General features: G+C 38.9%; 1 protein-coding gene across 1 annotated transcript in view; it reads left to right on the top strand.

Annotated features, from left to right (window-relative positions):
* Nucleotides 1-19,680, top strand: part of csmd2 (CUB and Sushi multiple domains 2) — an 896,539-nt gene that overhangs the window by 607,882 nt on the left and 268,977 nt on the right. The window contains exons 25-26 of the mRNA XM_073034487.1: nucleotides 106-293; nucleotides 14,029-14,223. Of these exons, the coding sequence (XP_072890588.1) occupies nucleotides 106-293; nucleotides 14,029-14,223 (383 nt within the window). The remainder of the gene's footprint in view (nucleotides 1-105; nucleotides 294-14,028; nucleotides 14,224-19,680) is intronic.

The raw sequence follows: 19,680 nt of genomic DNA, 5'->3' as shown, positions 1-19,680 counted from the left end.
GGATTTCCAGTGTCTGCAAATGTTCTCGTCATCAAAAGTATCCCCATTGTACTTGACAAAGTCTTCAATATTATGTTGAATCTAATTCCTCCTCTTTTCTTTCAGCTTCAATGTAGAACCAGGCTATGACTTCCTTCATATCTATGATGGACCAGACTCTCTCAGTCCACTGATTGGTAGCTTCCAAGGCTTGCAGGTGCCTGACAGAATAGAAAGCAGCAGCAGCAGCCTCTTTCTAGCCTTTCGGAGTGATGCCTCTGTCAGCATGATGGGATTTGTCCTTAAATATAAGGGTAACACATTTTCCTTCAAACAGTAAAATAATTAATTTGTACTACTTTTACCAATACCCAAGGTAGCGTGCCAATGGACAAACCTTGCTTGCAAAAATATATTGACACACCTAAACTCCTTATTTTCTTTAAATTTTGTGCAGAGTTTTAAAGAATAATTACTTTTTTCTGGGCCGTGGATAGTACCAGTTAATTAGCTCCAAAAGAAAGGTGGTGGTGGTGGATGCTTCTGATGTGCTCCTGAAAAAGAAGCTAGTCAGTATCATCTGTGAATGAAATTGGGGAGATTGTTGGGCAGGTATTGGATGCCAATCTGCAGTGGATGGGGGAAAGAGGAAAGAATCTAAGAAAGTGGATGATACTACTTTAAAATATAAAATATAATCAAATATGATTGAAACATTGCTATTCTTGCAATTTCTCAGTAAGTTAAACATACATCTGATAGTAATGCCTCCAACTACAAGGAAAAGAGGCAAAAGGGAACAATACAGTTGTAACATATCAATTAATTAGCTAAGCTGTAATGTCCATATTTTCACAAGAATGTTTCAGAAGTGGGAATGGTCCATTTATACCATCCTGGTCCACATGCTTTGCTTCAAATTTCTGGATTAGTGGAGTCAAGAGTTTTTATGAATGATATAGTATGTTTTCCATTCAGAAGGCAAAGGCTTGAATGACATTGGACAAGATTGCAGTGAACCCATCCTGCACCTTGCACTCACCTGTCTTGTGATGCCCAGAGCTGCATTTCCCAGTTTAGGCCATGTGGTTCCCAGCACACTGATGGCCTCATAACTTAGTCGTTCTGAGAGAGATTAGTGAGTGGCAACAAGATTTCAGATGGAAGAAACTAAGACCCCTTTCACTGTTCATAGGAGTCAGAACAACAACTGAACCTCTTGACCATGTCTGCATGCTTTTATACATTGAGTTGCTGTCACATGATTGGCTGATTAGATACTTGCATTATCAAGCAGGTGTATAGGTGAACTTAATAATGTTGCTATTAAATGTATGTATATATCTACATACCTAAATATATTTATCTATATTGATATCTTTCTATCTATGCATGTATATATCTACATAAATAAGTAACATATGTGCATAAATTTATGTAGATATATACATGTATAGATAGATACTGTATACATTGATAGATTTAGATACATATGTCTTACATATACAGTATTTTTTAAAAATTAAACCTCCAATTTAGTGAAGGGAGGTAATTTCACTGAAATGAATGAGACAGTGCTGGATTAGTATAAACAGGACGGATCAGCTGCGAAGTATTACAAACTCATTAGCACAGTTTGTTACTGGATTGTGCCTGAATACAATGATCACTTTGGGAATAAGTGGGAGGTCAGCTCTTTGTCTACTAACCCCCAGTGTGCTCCACACTTCAGTCACACTGTGCCCAGGTTCAGAAAGGTGGAACACACTGAAATGCACACTGCAGTCACTGTAGTCGTCGGAGCCCCCAGGCTAACTGTCAGAGAGCCTGAGCTCATTTAAAGAGAAATTAACTTGACACAGAAACCAACTGATACCCGTGAGACATAGCAGAGGCCAATTAAAAGACAGCAAAGTCAATTGTTATTTCAGATTAATGCACATCTATTGTAACTGATTCAGGCATCACACAAAACCTTATCCTGCCAGCTTATTAACATGATAGTAACAGGCTGTGCTGGTTGGCTGGAGATATCCACCACACCTCGAATTTATGAATGGCAAGCGTGAAGTAAAATATATCCAGTGGTGCTTTAATCCATTCAACATCCCAGAGAGCAGGAGTGACTGCAGCAGACAGAAAAACTCATTGTACAACTGCATCTCAAATTTGACTTCTCAATGGTGTGAGGGGAATTGCTCTTTAAAATTATGACCGTCAATATACCTTGGCCAAGGATTTTATCACTGTGTAAACCTTCCTGCCCTATCTTCATCTTCACCATCTAATACTTTCTCCTGATTGGTGTGGCATCTTGCTCAGTTTCTGAGTTATACAAATATCCTAAAATGTATGCCCATCCGTGCAAGCATGTCATACAGTCATAGAATACTTAAGCACAGAAACAGACCCTTCAATCCATCTAGTCCATAATGAACCATTAGTCTGCACCAGGACCATAGCCCTCTATAACCCTCCCATCCATGAACTTATCTAAATTTCTCTTAAATGTTAAAATTACACCCATAAGAGGCAATAAGGCACAGGAACAGAATTAGATCATTTGGCATTTCAAGTCTGCTCCACCATTTCATCACAGCTTATCCAATCTTCCTCTCAGCCCCAATCTCCTGCCTTCTCCCCGTATCCCTTCATGCCCTGAGCAATCAAGAATCTATCAACTTCTGCCTTAAATATACACAAAGACTTGACCTCTACAGCTGCTTGTGGCAAAGAATTCTACAGATTCACCACTCTGGTGAAAGAAATTCCTCCCCATCTCTGTACTAAAAGGACACCTCTCTATTCTGTGGCTATGTCCTCTGATCTTAGACTCTCCCACCATAAGAAACATCTTCTCCACATCCACTCTATCAAGATCTTTTACCATTCGATAGGATTCAATGACACCATCACTCATTTTTCTGAATTCTAGTGAATACAGTCCTAGAGCCATCAGGCACTCTTTATATGACAAGCCATTCAAACCTGGAATCATTTTTGTGAACTTCCTTTGAACCCTATAATACCATGGGCTCATTACTTGTTAAGCTGCTTTGTGTGGCAACTTTTCAAAGGTCTTCTGAAAATCTATGTACACAACATCAACTGACTTTTCTTTGTCTATCCTGCTTGCTATTTCTTCAAAGAATTTTAACATATTTGTCAAGTAAAATTTTCCCTTGAGTAAATCATGCTGATTATGGCCTATTTTATCATGTGCCTCCAAGTACACTGAGGCCTCATCCTTAATAATTGACTCCAACAACTTCCCAACCACTGAGGTCAGACTAACTGGCCTATAATTTCTTCTCTTTGCTGCTCTCCCTTCCTGAAGAGTGGAGTGACATTTGCAAATTTCCAGTCTTCTGGAACGATTACAGAATGTAGTGATTCTTGAAAGATCATTAGTGATGCCTCCACAATCGCTTCAGCCACCTCTTTCAGAACTCTGGGGTGTGCACCATCTGGTCCAGGTGAGTTATCTACCTTCAGACCTTTCAATTTCCCAAGAACCTTCTCTCTAGTAATCGTAACTTCATACACTTCATGCCCCCTAACACCTGGAACTTCCACGATTGGGCTAGTATCTTTAGTAATAGACTAGGACAACTGCGCCTCTCCAAAGAGTGCTATAGCAGGTCATACTTACCCTTACCCATTAGGTTCTATATTGAGTCAACCTATAGCTCTCTCATGCCTCTGTAATTCCCTTTACTGCACTGCAGCACTGATACGTATGACTTTAGCTTCTCCTTTTCAAATTTCAGGATGAAATCGATCATATTATGATTACTTTCCCCTAGGGCATATATGTCAAACTCAAGGCCCGCGGGCCAAATTCAGCCCGCGGTGGAATTATCTTTGGCCCGCGAGATAATATCTAATTACTATTAAAGCTGGCCCCAGTAATCGAAGCGCCTATGGCGTATGATATGGCTAATGCTGAGTTTATTCAGGTACCAGGTTTTCAGGGTTTTAAGTGTTTATTCGGCAGTCTTCTTCATAAGAAACGGAATTTGTAAAGTGAAACACTTTGTAGTTATAGCAGAGACTGACACACATGAGAGCAGGCTGAAAAAACGGAGGCAACGAAAGCTGCGTTCGCACGCGTCCGACTGATCCGGCCCGCATGAAGCTGCATTTTGCTCAATCCGGCCCGTGACCTAAAATGAGTTTGACACCCCTGCCCTAGGGGCTCTTTTACCTTAAGCTCTCTGTTTTATTACATATCTACCATTTGCACTTTCTCTTCATTCTATACACTCAGCACACTCTGACTGAAGAAGTTTCCCTCATTTTCCCATTAAACATTTCACCTTTCACTCTTAACCCTTGACATCTAGCTGTTGTTTCACCCAATTTCAATGGAAAAAAAACTTGCTTGTATTTACCCTATCTATGCCCCACATAATTTTGTATACCTCTATCAAATCTCCCCTCAATCTTCTACATTCTAGGGAATACAGTCCTAACCTATTCAACCTTTCCTTATAACTCAGATCCTCAAGTTCCAGCAAAATTTTCTAAATTTTCTCTACACTTTTTCAGTCTTATTTACATCTTTCCTGTAGGTAGGTAACCAAAATTGCACACAATATTCCAAACTAGGCCTCACCAACATCTTATACAATTTCAACATAATATCCCAACTCCTGTACTCAGTACATTGATTTATGAAGGTCAATGTGCCAAAAACTTTCTTTACCACCCTATCTATCTGTAATGCCACTTTCAAGTAATTACAGATCTGTATTCCCAGAAACTCCACCACTCTCCTCAGTGCCCTACTGTTCACTGTGTAATACCTTCGCTATTTTGACCTTCCAAGTTGTAACACCCTTACTCCTGCCGTCATGACAAGCTTTTTGGTTGACTGCTTATCATACGGCATGTCTTGGGCATCTGAAACCTGGCGGAGCCCATCCCCCTCCAGGTATTTTTTGAGGTCGAGTTGCTAGCTCAACACTCAACCCAGGCACGGATGGAGAGCGTGCAAGGGAGCCAGCCGGATTCGAACTCGGGACCTCTCGCCTCAAAGTCCAGTGCAGATGCCACTACGCCACCAGCCGGTGTAAACACCTCATAATTGTCTGCATTAAATTCCATCTACCATTTTCAGCCCAATTTTCTAGCTGGTCCATATCCTACGGCAAGCTTTGATAGTCTTCCAGTCTTCCTTGCTGTCCACTGCACCTTAATCTTGGTGTCATTAACAAATTTGTTGATCATCATCCAGATCATTGATATAGATGACAAGTAACAATGGACCCAGCACCGATCCCTGTGGCACACCACTAATAATACACCTCCAGTCAGAGAGGCAACCATCTATGACCACTCTCTAGCTTCTCCTACAAAGCCACTGTCTAATCCAATTACCTCATCTTGAATTCAAAGTGTCTGAACCTTCTTGACCAACTTCCCATGCCGGATCATTTCAAAGGCCTTGCTAAAGTCCTTGTAGACTACATCCACTGCTTTTACCTTCATTAATTTTTCTAGTAACATCCTTGAAAAACTATAGGATTGATTAGACACAGCCTAACACACACAAAAACATGTCGACTATCCTCAACCAGTCCTTGTCTATCCAAATACTTACATATCCCGTCCCTTAGACACCTTCCAATAGCTTTCCCACAGCTGATATCAAGCTCACTAGCCTGTAATTTCCTGGCTTATTCTTAGAGCCTATCTTAAACAATGGAACAACATTAGTAATCCTCCAATCCCCTGGCACTTCACCCGTGGCAAAGGATGCTTTAAATATCTCTGCTAGGGCCCCTGCTATTTCTGCACTTACCTCCCACAGAGTCTGTCAGAGCAACGTGTCAGGCCCTGAGGATTTATCCACCCTAATTTCCCCCAAGACAGAAAACACCTCCTCCTCTGTAATCTGTATAGGGTCCATGACCTCGCTGTTGTTTGGCCTCAATTCTATAGACTCTGTGTCTGTCTCCTAAGTAAATACAGATGCAAAAAAAATCCATTTCAGATCTCCGCCAACTCTTTCAGCTCCATGCATAGATTACCTTTCTGATCTTCCAGAGGACCAATTTTTTCCCTTTCTTTTTATCCTTTTGCTCTTAGTATATCTGTAAATGTCCTTAAGATTCTCCTTCACCTTGTCTGCGAGAGCTATCTCATCTTTTAATTAGCCCTCTTGATTTCCTTCATAAGTGTTCTCTTGCATTTCTTATACTTCAAGTACTTCAGTTGTTTTTACTTGCCTATACCTGCTATTCACCTCCTTTTTCTTAATCAGTGCCTCAATATCTCTTGGCAACAGGGCTCTCTACACCTTGTGCATTGCAACCAGAATATTGTCCCTAAGCTTCTGTGGTGTTGTCCATCTTCATTGTCCATGTACTTGTTACCTGACAATATCAGCTGAGGAAAGACAATGGACAACTAACCAGAAAGAAAGGTGATCCAGTTGAGGAGAGGGGTTTTGCGGATGGAGACATGTTATTGGCTGTATTTCTTTGACCTCTTTTGATCAGGGTTGACAACGGATATTGTGTCCTAGCTGTCTAGCTACACAAGCAGTATAATGTGGAAAGTAAGCTGTTACCCATTTGAAAGCTCCCCCTCACCATGCATCTGATGACCCAAAAAGAGCGGCCAATGAAGAGACTGATACAATTTGGCACCAGCAATGTCACAGGAGTTGCCAGTCAGCAATGAACTCAACGAACAACTGCGTTAGGGAATCCAGCTCTAGATTTTTCCCTGCAAACACGAGGAAATCTGCAGATGCTGAAAATTCGAACAACACACACAAAATGCACACAAGGGTCTCGGCCCGAAACATCAACGGCGCTTCTCCCTATAGATGCTGCCTGGCCTGCTGTGTTCCACCAGCATTTTGTGTGTGTTGTTCTAGACTTTTCCCTCAAAGTTTACTCCCAAAGCCTTCCCCATGTGTGGGTATAGCTGCAAGGCAGCGGAGGTTTGAGATCAGGGTTTTCCTCCTTCTAAATGAGTTGCCAACCAAAGCTGATGAATCCCTTCTGCCTGAAAGAACTGGTTTTAAGGTGTCAGTAACCACAGTAGGAACAATTCCACCGGGCTTAATAGCTAAGCCATATGTGCAGACTTGGAGCTGAACTTGGTTGTCAGTGGCTATTTGAGGCGCACAACATTGGGAGCATTTAATAGGTGGTGGGAGCTTATCCCTATTACCACCCCTGGATAATTGTACATTAGGAAAGGGATTTAGCAAGTTCCAAATTGATAGTATAATGCTGATTGGTGTGAATGATCTGCTATTTCTGGTGGGCATCAGATATGCACGTGCCAGCACCCTACTGGACACAGGATCAAGTGAGCTATATCTAAAGCAGTTATTGGAACTGATGGGATAAATAATGGAGATGAAGTGACTTAGGTGGAGTTAAAAGGACACTGATCTGACCAAGGTGAAGCTTTCCTCTGATTCTACATTGCAACTTTGAAGAACAGTAGGAGACTGATTATCGTTGGCACCTTGGTCAAATGAATACTCCAACTGAGCTCAACAAACTAATTAGCATAATGAATCTGTTTTTTATGGAATTTGGTTTACACAAATTAGTTACCACATTTTCATTTGTAGAAGTAGTTGTATTTCAAAAATCATTTAGTTGACGGTAAAGAGTTTTGAGAAGTCCTGAGGTTATCTACAGTTGAAGTCAGAAGTTTACATACACCTTAGCCAAATACATTTAAACTCAGTTTTTCACAATTCCTGACATTTAATCCTAGAAAACATTCCCTGTCTTACGTCAGTTAGGATCACTACTTTATTTTAAGAATGTGAAATGTCAAAATAATAGTAGAGAGAATGGTTTTTCAGCTTTTATTTCTTTTATCACATTCCCAGTGGGTTAGAAGTTTATATACACTTTGTTAGTATTTGGTAGCATTGCCTTTAAATTGTTTAACTTGGGTCAAACATTTTGGGTAGCCTTCCACAAGCTTCTCACAATAAGCTGCTGAAATTTTGTTCCATTCCTCCAGACAAAACTGGTATAACTGAGTCAGGGTTGTAGGCCACCTTGCTAGCACAGTTCTGTCCACAAATTTTCCATCGGATTGAGGTCAGGGCTTTGCGATGGCCACTCCAATACCTTGTCTTTGTTGTCTTTAAGCAATTTTGCCACAACTTTGGAGGTATGCTTGGGGTCATTTTCCATTTGGAAGACCCATTTGAGACCAAGCTTTGACTTCCTGACTGATGTCTTGAGATGTTGCTTCAATATGTCCACATAATTTTCCATCCTCATGATGCCGTCTATTTTGTGAAGTGCACCAGTCCCTCCTGCAGCAAAGCACCCCCACAACATGATGCTGCCATCCCCATGCTTCACAGTTGGGATGGTGTTCTTCGGCATGCAAGTCTCACCCTTTTTCCTACAAACATAACGATGGTCATAATGGCCAAACAGTTCAATTTTTTTTTCATCAGACCAGAGGACATTTCCCCAAAAAGTAAGATCTTTGTCCCCATGTGCACTTGCAAACTGTAGTCTGGCCTTTTTAGGCAGTTTTGGAGCAGTGGCTTCTTCCTTGCTGAGCAGCCTTTCAGGTTATGTTGATATAGGACTTGCTTTTCTGTGGATATAGATACTTGTCTACCTGTTTCCTCCAGCATCTTCACAAGGTCCTTTTGTCTTGTTCTGGGATTGATTTGCACTTTTCGCACCAAAGTATGTTCATCTCTAGGAGACAGAATGTGTCTCCTTCCTGAGCAGTGTAACGGCTGCATGGTCCCATGGTGTTTATACTTGTGTATTATTGTTTGTACAGATTAACATGGTACCTTCAGGCATTTGGACATTGCTCCCAAGAATGAACCAAACTTGTGGAGGTCCACAAATTTTTTTTTGAGGCCTTGGCTGATTTCTTTTGATTTTGTTTGTAAACTTCTGACCCACTGGAATTGTGATATAGTCAATTAAAAGTGAAATAATCTGTCTGTAAATAATTGTTGGAAAAATTACTCGTGTCATGCACAAAGTAGATGTCCTCAACGTATTGCCAAAACTATAGTTTGCTAATATGAAATCTGTGGAGTGGTTAAACAATGAGTTTTAATGACTTCAACCTAAATGTATGTAAACTTCTGACTTCAAATGTAAATATCTAAATAAATGCTACTCTTTTTATCTCTCTAATGTGGAGGAGGTAGCTGAGATAAAGGGAAGTTGTTGGAACTGTAGGGGATGTTTCCAAAATTGCTCTGAGCTTTGCTTTAATTGTCACGCAAGTAAGTGCCAAAGTAGTGAATACTAGAGGCACTCTTGAAATGCAGGAATATACCTGAGGATTTTTTTATAAAGCAATTTGATTGAACTCTCATACTGTTTCATGCTTGCATTGATTACCCTAAAATTGCCCTGCAGATGATCTCTGCCTTCACATAGGTCGTGTCTGTAGTTTTAAATTGGTAGCTGCCCCAGATTTTAGGCTTTGTATGAAGAGAGAAAGAGAAGGAGGGAATGAGTTGGAGGAAATATGGGGTTGATTAAAATGAAAGAAGGATGAGATTTGAACTAGGTGGCTTCTGGGATTAAATTTGTGTATTACAATCTAGTTCCGAACAAATGAGAGATTCTTATTTTTGGCAGCATCTTTGCCATCATATGAAAGCAAAATTCAGCAGCTGCCGAAAATCTGAAATAAAAGTAAGAAATACTGAAGTAGATGCTTTGCAGGACAGGTATGATCGTAGAGCAGTGTGCAAACATAATGTTCTGGGCCATAAACCTTTGTCAGAGTGATAGAAGATCAATACTAAGCATTAACACTGGCCTGCTGAACAATTCCAGCATTTTCTGTTATCCTGTCTGGGGAAGTCTCAAACTCTTGAGTTATTCCAAATGTAAGATTTTCTAGTGTTCTGTACCCAGAAATAGTTAATAACAACAGAGGTCATTTCAGTAGAATCAAATTTGATGTATTCTGCTTCATCAAATTGCCACTAGTCTGGCACTTTCCCTCAAAGGGTGGAAATATCTGCAGTAGGTCAAAGACAGGTATGTTGGGAGTAACTATCTTGTTCTCAATATCCAGTGAGAAAATTACACTTTTTTCATAAATCCTTCCAGTCAATTTCAGATTGAATGAAGCAGGCAATAACTGTGGTTTTAACATAATAATTGATATCTAGTTACTTTTAAGTTTTAGATTGAAGCATCAATTTCCTTCCTTGCTGTCCTAATTCATTTTAGAGATGTTCTCTTAGTATTATGTAATGTTATAGAACACAGAATGTCAGCAATGATATTACCTCCATCAAAATGGGTGATTTTTCATCTCTGCTTTGGGTTAGTTCAGCTCTCTATGCTTCATCTACAAGAGCAGTAAAACTCTGAATGTCACCCCTTTTGTTGCAGTCCTCTGGTATTATATGCCGTCTGTGTATCAGGTTGATAATTAGCATCTCAAAAGTTCAGAGTCATTTCAATAAGTAAACATAGAGACTGTTTGCATGCTTCCAAATATAACTTGAACTATTCTTGCATTACTGGCAGTAAACAGTTTTAGTTGGGCGTATTACTCACATGCAATAAACAATTGAACAAGTTTGTTGGAGAGCAGCATTCCACAAGGAAAAAAAAAGCTCTCAGCTAAAGTACCCAACTACCTTGGCTGGAATTCAGGAATCATCAAAATACACTATTGGAGAGTAGATTAAGTGGCTGCATCATGGCCTGGTTTGGAAACGTCAATGCCCTTGACTGGAAAATCCTATAAAAAAATAGTGGATAATGCCCTGTCCATCAAAGCCCTCCCCACCACAGAGCACATCCCCACCATTAAGGCAGCACAGTAGCATAATGGTTAGCACAACGCTTGACCCAGGTTCACTTCCCGCTGCTGTCTCTAAAGAACTTGTATGTTCTCCTCGCGTGGGTTTCCCCTGAAGCTCTGACTTCCTCCCACAGTCCAAAGACATACTAGTTGATAAGTCATTTGGTCATTGTAAACTGTCCTATGATTAGGTTAAGGTTAAATTGGGGGCTGTTAGGCGACATGGCTCAGACTGAGCTGGTCTGCACAGTATCTCAATAAATAAGTAAATAGAAATAAATCCTCACGGAATGCTGTGACGGGAAAGCAACATCCATCATTGGGGTCTCCCACTACCCAGGACATTCTTGCTTCTCAATGCTGCCATCAGGAAGAAGGTACAGGAACCTCAGGCCTCATACCACCAAGTTCAGGAACAGTTATTACCTCTTCAACCAAAGAGGATTTTAAGGTCACTTAATCTCATATTTTCAATATTTATTTATTATTATTTTTTTCTTTCTATTTGTATTTGCACACTGGTTGAATGCCCAGGTTGGTATGATCTTTCATTGTTTCTGTTATGATTATTCTTTTATTATGGATTTACTGAGTACACCCTCAAGAAAATGATTCTTAAGGTTGTACATGATGACGGATAGGTACAGTACTTTGATAATATATTTACTTTGAGCTGGTAATCAGAGTGGTGGAGCAAATGAACAAAGTAACAAGCTTAGACTGCAGTGTGCCTAAGGATTTTTGCATAGGGTGTTCTTAAAACATCGAGTTTCCTATTTTTTATTGATTACTTAAACAAATGACATGATAGTCACATTAAGGAGATGCTCCTTGTGGCTTGAGCTTCCAACATAGAGCAACTTCAGTTTTGAGGTCTTTGTTCAACTCTGAGCATCCCAGGTTCCAGGTAAAATGGATAAGTCACGAAGCAGTGTCGCAGCGGGAATAATGTCTAGGATAATGCTGAAACAATTGAGGTTTGTTTTTAGTCAACGTCAAGGCTGAGTTTACAGACATATTCACAGCTGTAATGAAAAATGTACTTGCAGTAACATCACAGGTGCATAGCATCATTTATGCAGTATTTACAAGAAAAGCATAAATATAAATTATACCCAAGTTTTACAAGAAATTGAAGTTTTCAATTCACATTTAGCTGCATACAATTTAAGTCTATTCATTCACTCCTCAACTTTTCTGAAAAAAATTGAAGTCAAAAAGAGGGCACTCATTTCTGACCTCAATGACTAAATTCATATAAACCACTTAGAAATGTAGCCTGCCACCTCCACCACCGCCACAAACAACCATAAGCCTGAACCCTATAGTACCCTGCATCATAAAGTACACAATTTTGATGCTAAGGACATCATTACAGAGTCCAGAAATGTGTTTCTGGACTGAACTTTAAAAGAAAACCACAAAACAATGTAATGGATTTTAGGATAATCTCAGAGGTACACACAGATTTAAACAGTATCCAGTTTCCAAACTAGGATCTCAAAAGTTCAAAGTAAAATTTATTATCAGGGTACATGCATGTCACCACATACAACCCTGAGATTCTTTGTCCTGCAGGCATACTCAGCAAATCTATAGAATAGCGACTGTAACCATTGTCAATGAAAAAGCAGGAGCATAGGAAACAACAAATTGTGCAAATGCAAATATAAATAAATAGCAATACATAATGAAAGCATGAAGTAACAAGATCAAGAGTCCTTCAGGTGAGAAAATTGGTTGTGGGAACAACTCAATAGATGAGTGTCATTATCCTCCTTTGTTCAGGAGTCTGTTGGTTGAGGGTAGTAAGTAACTGTTCTTGAATCTGGTGGTGCAAGTCATGAGGTGCTTGTACCTTCTATCAGATGGCATCAGTGAGAAAAGAGCATGGCCTGGGTGGAGAGGATCTTTAAGGACCGGATGCTGCGTTTCTACAACGTTTCGCGTAGATGTGCTCAATGAACGTCACCTTTGATATGCTGTGCCAAATCCACAATCTTTTGAAGGATATTCTGTTCAAAGTCATTGGTGTTCCCATAATACCAGGCAGTAATGCAGCCGGCCTGTACACTTTCCACTTTTCATTTATAGAAGTATGTCAAGGTTTTTGATGTCATGCTGAATCTCCGCAGACTCCTACGGAAAACAACAGTATATTACAAGGTCTTTTTCTCAGAGCTCTCACTGTGAGAGCCTCTTATGGGCTTCATTGTCAAAAATCCTGCAAAGGAACAAATCTATTTGCCAGAATTCCATTTTACAAATCAACTGGAAATAAAAATTGAGATTTACATCAATCATCCTTTCCAATTTCTATTTACTCTTCATTACCTAGAAATTTTTTCACAGAAAGGTGAGAATGATTGACAGTGAAAATTTCTAACAGCATTTACATTATATAAAATAAAGAGAGAAACTAATGGGAAATATTCCCAGTGACACATTAGTTGTCAGGCTCTCTGCAATCCAGTATTCAGTTCTTCCTCCTCAATGACAACAGTGACTCAGAATTTTGTAACATTTTCATTGTAGAAAAATTATCGAAGTTCTTTAGAGCAATGAGGCACATGCCATTTGGTGGTGGAAGAATTAGGGAAAATGGCCCAGTTTTGGATTTTAGGGGAAGTTCTTTTCTCCTGGGAAAGAGAAATAGAGTGTCTTAATCAAGCGGCTCTAGAGAGTAGATTTTAAGCATATGAATGCTCTACCTTATGGTGTAGATCAGAAAAAGGATCAAAAGTTCATAGTAGGAAGCCTGTAAACACAGGTGAGTAACAAGAAAAAGATGGAGGAAGTTGAACGTAAAGACTGAGAGAATTGATTGATAATAAAAGCAATATTTGAATTGGTGAATCTTATATTACCTATATATCTAATATTTATACGCAGTCCAAAATGTATTTTGCAATCTATAAAGTACTTGAGACTACCTAAAGTCATAAACAAAGTAAATAATAAATACTAATCTTTCTTTTGCTGCTCTTTCTGAAGGCCTTCTTTTCTCTCTAATTAGTCCCTACCTCTATTTCTCTATATCTGACCTGGTGATGTTTTTGTAAACTACATTTCCTTGCAGTTTAGAATATTGACAAGTTGTGCTGTATTTTCCAGAGCTATGGGTCGTACGATATAACAAATTGCCTTTGTCATTGCAGTTACACATTCTACATATTATTATAAAATCCTGTCATCATTCAAACTAGCAAATAAATAGCATGGTGATTCATAATTATTTTGTTTTTAAAGAGAACCCCAGAGAATCTTGTTTCGATCCTGGAACAATCAAGAATGGCACACGGGTGGGTACGAACATGAAGCTCGGATCTACAGTGACCTTTTACTGTGACAGTGGCTATGAGATAGTTGGTTATTCGACTCTTACCTGCATCATGGGAGGAGATGGGAATCCAACCTGGAATAAGCCTGTTCCATCTTGTTCAGGTAATGACCACTCAAATAGAAAAGTCATGCCCAGCTATGTTTGCATACACCGTAACCTCTTTTGCTGTGACCTTCATGTCCATAACAAAAGGTATCAAAACTTCCGTCCTCTGGTCTCTGTACCTCCAATGTTTAATTTAACAATATATTTTGAACATTTTAACATATTATTGACCATTAAGTGTCCAAGAAATAGGGTGGCTTATTTATTCGAAGGTCTTTCAGGATATATACTAGATGGCACAGTGGAATTTCATCAGAGCTAGGCTATTGCTTTTGAGACCTTTTCACCATGTATATCTCCCTGTTCCCTCTCCCTATTCCTGCCCCCATACCAATGAAATTATTTGAGATATGAACCGTATTGTAATGATTCATAGAATAAACGTACTATAATTTTGTCTTCACCATATCAGTGGAAAATGTGTTGATACAAGAATTTGCACAAGTTTGCACAACCTCTTGGATTGTATTTTGGGCTGGAGATTGATCCTGCCAGACTCCTGCCATTTGATGGACAAAAAGCCTTATCATCCATCTGTACGTCATCAGAGAACCAGGTCAAATTCACTCATGAATGATATGTAGTTATAGTATTTCTCAGCTGCAAAGTTTAGAAGCTAAAAACATGCTCGGAAAGCACATTAGATAACAGTCAAAATATCAGAAATGTTTCTTAATACGTAAATAATATTGATCAGCAACTTTAGGCATGGGGAAGTAGCAGTGAGCCCTGAGGCAAAAAAAACAGGAAACCCACCTATTACTATTTCCTTTGGTGAAAAAGAAATCATGCTGTAAGTGTGGCCAGTAAGTCAATAGAACAGGCATGCAATCATTCAGAATTACAAAATTGATTACAAACTGCAATCGACCATCTCCTGTTTTCTCAGTGCTTAATTAGGGATGTGGATAAGAATTTCAATTTGACTCTTTTTGAAAGGGCACTTACACACCATAATACAGGTACAGATTCACCCTTAATGTACATTGATTTTTGAGTAATGAGGGTGCTTTAAAATCCTCTAATATCCCTGCTATCCTCTATACCACTGTGCTTTTCTTTATCAGATCATAAAATATAAAAGTTATCAGATTGATTAAGTCTGTTTGTCTCTACGGGATTAAATGTCTTGATAATGTAGTCCATCTGAGGCTGACTAATTGCTTTGCAAAGCACAACTTCATTTCAATGAACTCCAGTTTTCAGTTAAGATGTTGTGGTCTCTTCTTTCGCAAGAGGTTTAATGTTCATGTGCAAAGAAAAAAGTTTTGCTTTGAATTATTTGCCTTTTGTTTCAACTTTGCTGGAAATTTTATTAAGTATTTTCTTTTTTTCAAACTGAGTTGCAAATTACATATAAAAAGAACTCTCCTCTTCTAAGTAGGCATTATTTTGACCCGCAGTTATGTAATGTACATTTTAAAACGTTTGTAAGGATAAAACATTTTGACTCATTACATAAAGCATTATATAAAAGTCAGTTATTACACCATCCCCAGACTAAAATAAGTTGGAAATATTAATAGTACAAGAATGAACATGATACATCACTCTCTAATAATTTTAACTTGTCACAACCCTTGTTTATTATACAATGATTAATTTGAAGGTTTAAGTAATTTGAATTTTACACTGTGCACTCTGCCTTATTTGGAAGATAAATATTCAAAGTTGCTTTCTTTTCCAATATTTTTATTATTTTCTACATAGAAGAATACAGAGTACAAGAAAATGTATATAAAAGGTCAAAAAAGATTAAAAACACTACCAGTTACATTATATCTGTTCATAATAACAATTACATTACCCAGTATTCATATAAGTTAGTCAATAGTTATATTGAACTATACTAATTTATTACCAAAAAAAGAATCTAACACTTACCAAGACCGAAGCTGTTCATTAAGGAGAAAAGAAGGTAAAATACCTTCTCATATAATAAAAATTAATAATATCCAACATCTGAGTTGCTTAAAAATGTTATATTTTGGTGCGTAATTGTCATAAAGATTGGGAGTTCTGGACAATTATGTTTGATTATGGATATCTCAAACTTCCTGTGAGGTTTTTGCTATTGTGATTTCTGGCTAAACTTCAGGAGTGGGCACCCTGTGGCAGCCAGCAGTGAGCACCAAGTTCTTGCACTTTCTTTGCAGTGACATTGTCCAGCTTTAAACTGAGAGTAGTATGCCAACTCCATTCTTCTTAAAGGAAGTGATGGGGAGCAATGGAGGTAATACACTCTCCAGTAATTCATATGATTTTTGATTCATTAGATTAGCCATATTTCATTGATGTTATGTGCCTCTGGTGTATTAAGTTATTTCCTTTTTAAAAATATATGAAATAAGAGCAGAGTAGACAATGTGGCCATTCAACTTTTGTGCTATTTTTTTGAGACTATCCCATATCTATTGATTACCTAGATATCCAGAAATCCAATATGAATGAACACAGTAATTGAGTTTTTACATCCCTCTGGGGTGCGTAATTCTGAAGGTTCATCACACTCTGATAGAAGAAGCTTTTCCTCATCACAATACTAAACAGGTAAACATCATTCCCCTGCCCCTAGCTTCCTCAGTCAAGGAAACCCCTCCCACCTTACATGTTAATTTTTTTTTAACAAACTTGAAAAGTTTCAATTAAATTTCTTCTCATTCTTCTGAACTCTTCAGAGTACAATCCCAACCCAAGCTTCTCAATCTCTCCTGTAATGACAAACCCACTGCTGCTGGAACAAGTCCACTGAACTGTTGTACCACTCCCACTGTGACAACCTGCTGTAGCTGAAGAGATTGAAACTTCACTTCTGTACACACATCCATAATGCTGGAGGAACTCAGCAGGTCAGACAGCATCTGCAGAGAGGAATAAGGGGCTGACCCTTCCTCAGAACTTACCTCGGCCTGAAACATCGGCTGTATTCCTCTCCATAGATGTTGACTCACCTCCTGACTTCCTCCATCTCTCTACATGGGTTGCTCTGGATTCCCAGCATCTGAAGAAATTTCTTGTACGGTACTTCTGGTTTGGTCTCAATAAAGCCCGATAAAATTGCATCAAGTCTTCCTTTCTCTTGAAATCAAAATATGTTGTCATAAAGGTACCTCTTGTCATTTGTCCCACCTTGATATTGGTCTTCAGTACCTGTGTTCAAGCACACCCAGGTCCCTTTGTTCATGAGCAGCACCCATACAATTTTTAAGATAATTTTTAAGCATGCTCACCTGTTCTTTTTTTTAAGTATTTTCTTTAACAGATGTTTCAGACTTGAGTTTTCTTAGCTGGTTATCAAAGTGTTTCAGAGATCAGTTTTATCATGTAAGATCAGAAGGTCTCACACCATACAGGGCTCACCAATCAGATGAGAGCAATCTTCAGGGATCAGTTTGCTGCTAGAAAATCTGCTTCTAGCAAACATGAACCTGGCAAGTAGCACAACGATGATGATGATATTCTAAACCATTACTTAAATGTGCTTTGTCATCCGCACATTTGTGTTAACGAGAATTGTAAAGTTAATATGACACATTTTAAAAATTGTGACAATTAATGATTGATAACAATAATTTGAGGAACATTGTTATCTTTTCATGCATTATTTTGTCTTCTGTTTTAGCGTCAGGTTAAACAGCACCTATCTTCAAAAGAGAAACCAAAGAATATTGGGCTAACATTTTGAGAAATTAGCACAAACGCCTCTTGCCCTGGAGGGATAAACATTCTCCATTTACTCTCTGCTGTAACGCACTATGAAATAAAGGGGTAGGAAGAATTAGGGGTATCAGACTTGAGACAAGAGAGTGAACTTTCCATTAGCCTTTCCTTGTTATGGTTTTGAGTGTGAATGAATAATTTTTCATTCCTATATGTCCAGGGAAAATTGTAGAGTTGAGTAGATAACACTACATAAGAGTAGTGTTGTAGCTAAAGTGCTTTGTTTAAAACAAGTTTGGTATTGATTTAATGCAACATTTTGTATAACGAAAGACAAGAGCTGGCTGCATTTTATATATATATATGCTGTAGTTATTAATGAGATACTTTTGAAGTAAATAAAACATGATTGGGTTGAGTGCTTGGTGGAGGGCGCCGATGCTTTTTTGCTGGTGGGGGAGGGGGATCATTGCTTTGCTGCTGCTTACATGTGGGAGGGGGGACCTGGCGGGGTCTTTAGGGTTCTAACGTTTAACTGTCATTCATTCTTTGGGACACTCCTTTGTTTTCGTGGATGTCTGCAAAGAAAAAGAATTTTGGGATGTATATTGTATTCATTTCTCTGACATTAAATGTAACTTTGAAACCTTTAAAATTAAATATAACCTAATACAGTACAGCACAGTACAAGCCATTTAGCCCATGGAATTGAGCTAAACGTTTAACCTACTCCAAGAGTAATGTAACCCTTCCCTTCCACATAGCCCTCCATTTTTCTCTCATTCATGTGCCTATCTAAGAGTCTCTTAAAAGTCCCTAACGTTACTGCCTCTACCACCTCTCATGGCATTGTGTTCTAAGCACTCTGTAAAGAAACCTCTGATATCCCATCTATACTTTCTTCCAATCACCTTTAAAGAATGTCCTCTTGATTTGTCTTGCCACCCAGGGAAAAAGGTGTTGGCTATTCACTCTGTCTATGCCTCTTGTCAAGTTGTCTCTCGTCCTTATTTGATTGAAAGGGAAAGCTTTAGCTCTCTTAAATTTTCCTCATAAAACATGCTCTCTAGTCCAGGCAACATCCTAATAAATACCCTCTGGAACCTCTCAAAAGCTTTCTCATACTTCCTATAATGAGGCAATCAGAACTGAACACAATATTCCAATTCTAACCAGAGTATTATAGAGCTGGTTCTTGATCTCTTGGTTCTTGATCTCAATTCCTGCCCCAACTAATGAAGGCCAGCACACTAACACACCAGCAATTTATGCGGCAACTTTGAGGGATCTATGGACGTGGATTTGAAGATCCCTCCACATTGCTAAGAATCCTATTATTGACTTTGTAGTCCTGCCTTCAAATTTAGCCTTCCAAGGTGAAACATTTCACACTTTTCCTGGTATAGCTTCATCTGCCTCTTCTCAGCCCAGGTCTCCATTCTATCAATCTCCTGGTGTAACCTATGACAACTTTCTACACTCTAAACACCACCAACAACCTTTGTGCCATCTGCAAACTTACTAACTCACCCTTATGCACCCTCATCTAAGTAGTTTATGAAAATAACACAAACAGATCCCTGAAGAGATTTACTTCCTTGATAATGTCAATCAGGCTCATGAGGCCTGACCTAACCCTCATAAAGCAATGTTGTCTCTGTTCAGAGTACACTTCCCCAAATGCTCCTAAATCTTGTCTCGAAGAATCCTCCCCAATAGTTCGCCCACCACTGATGTAAGACTCACTGGTCTACAATCCCCAGGATTAACTCCATTACTTTTTATGAACAAAG

This window comes from Hemitrygon akajei, chromosome 32 (genome assembly GCF_048418815.1).
Source record: "Hemitrygon akajei chromosome 32, sHemAka1.3, whole genome shotgun sequence".
In the NCBI taxonomy this organism is placed as follows: Eukaryota; Metazoa; Chordata; class Chondrichthyes; order Myliobatiformes; family Dasyatidae; genus Hemitrygon; species Hemitrygon akajei.
The sequence above is the reverse complement of the archived record's forward strand: the minus strand, read 5'-3'. Positions and strand labels throughout refer to the sequence as shown.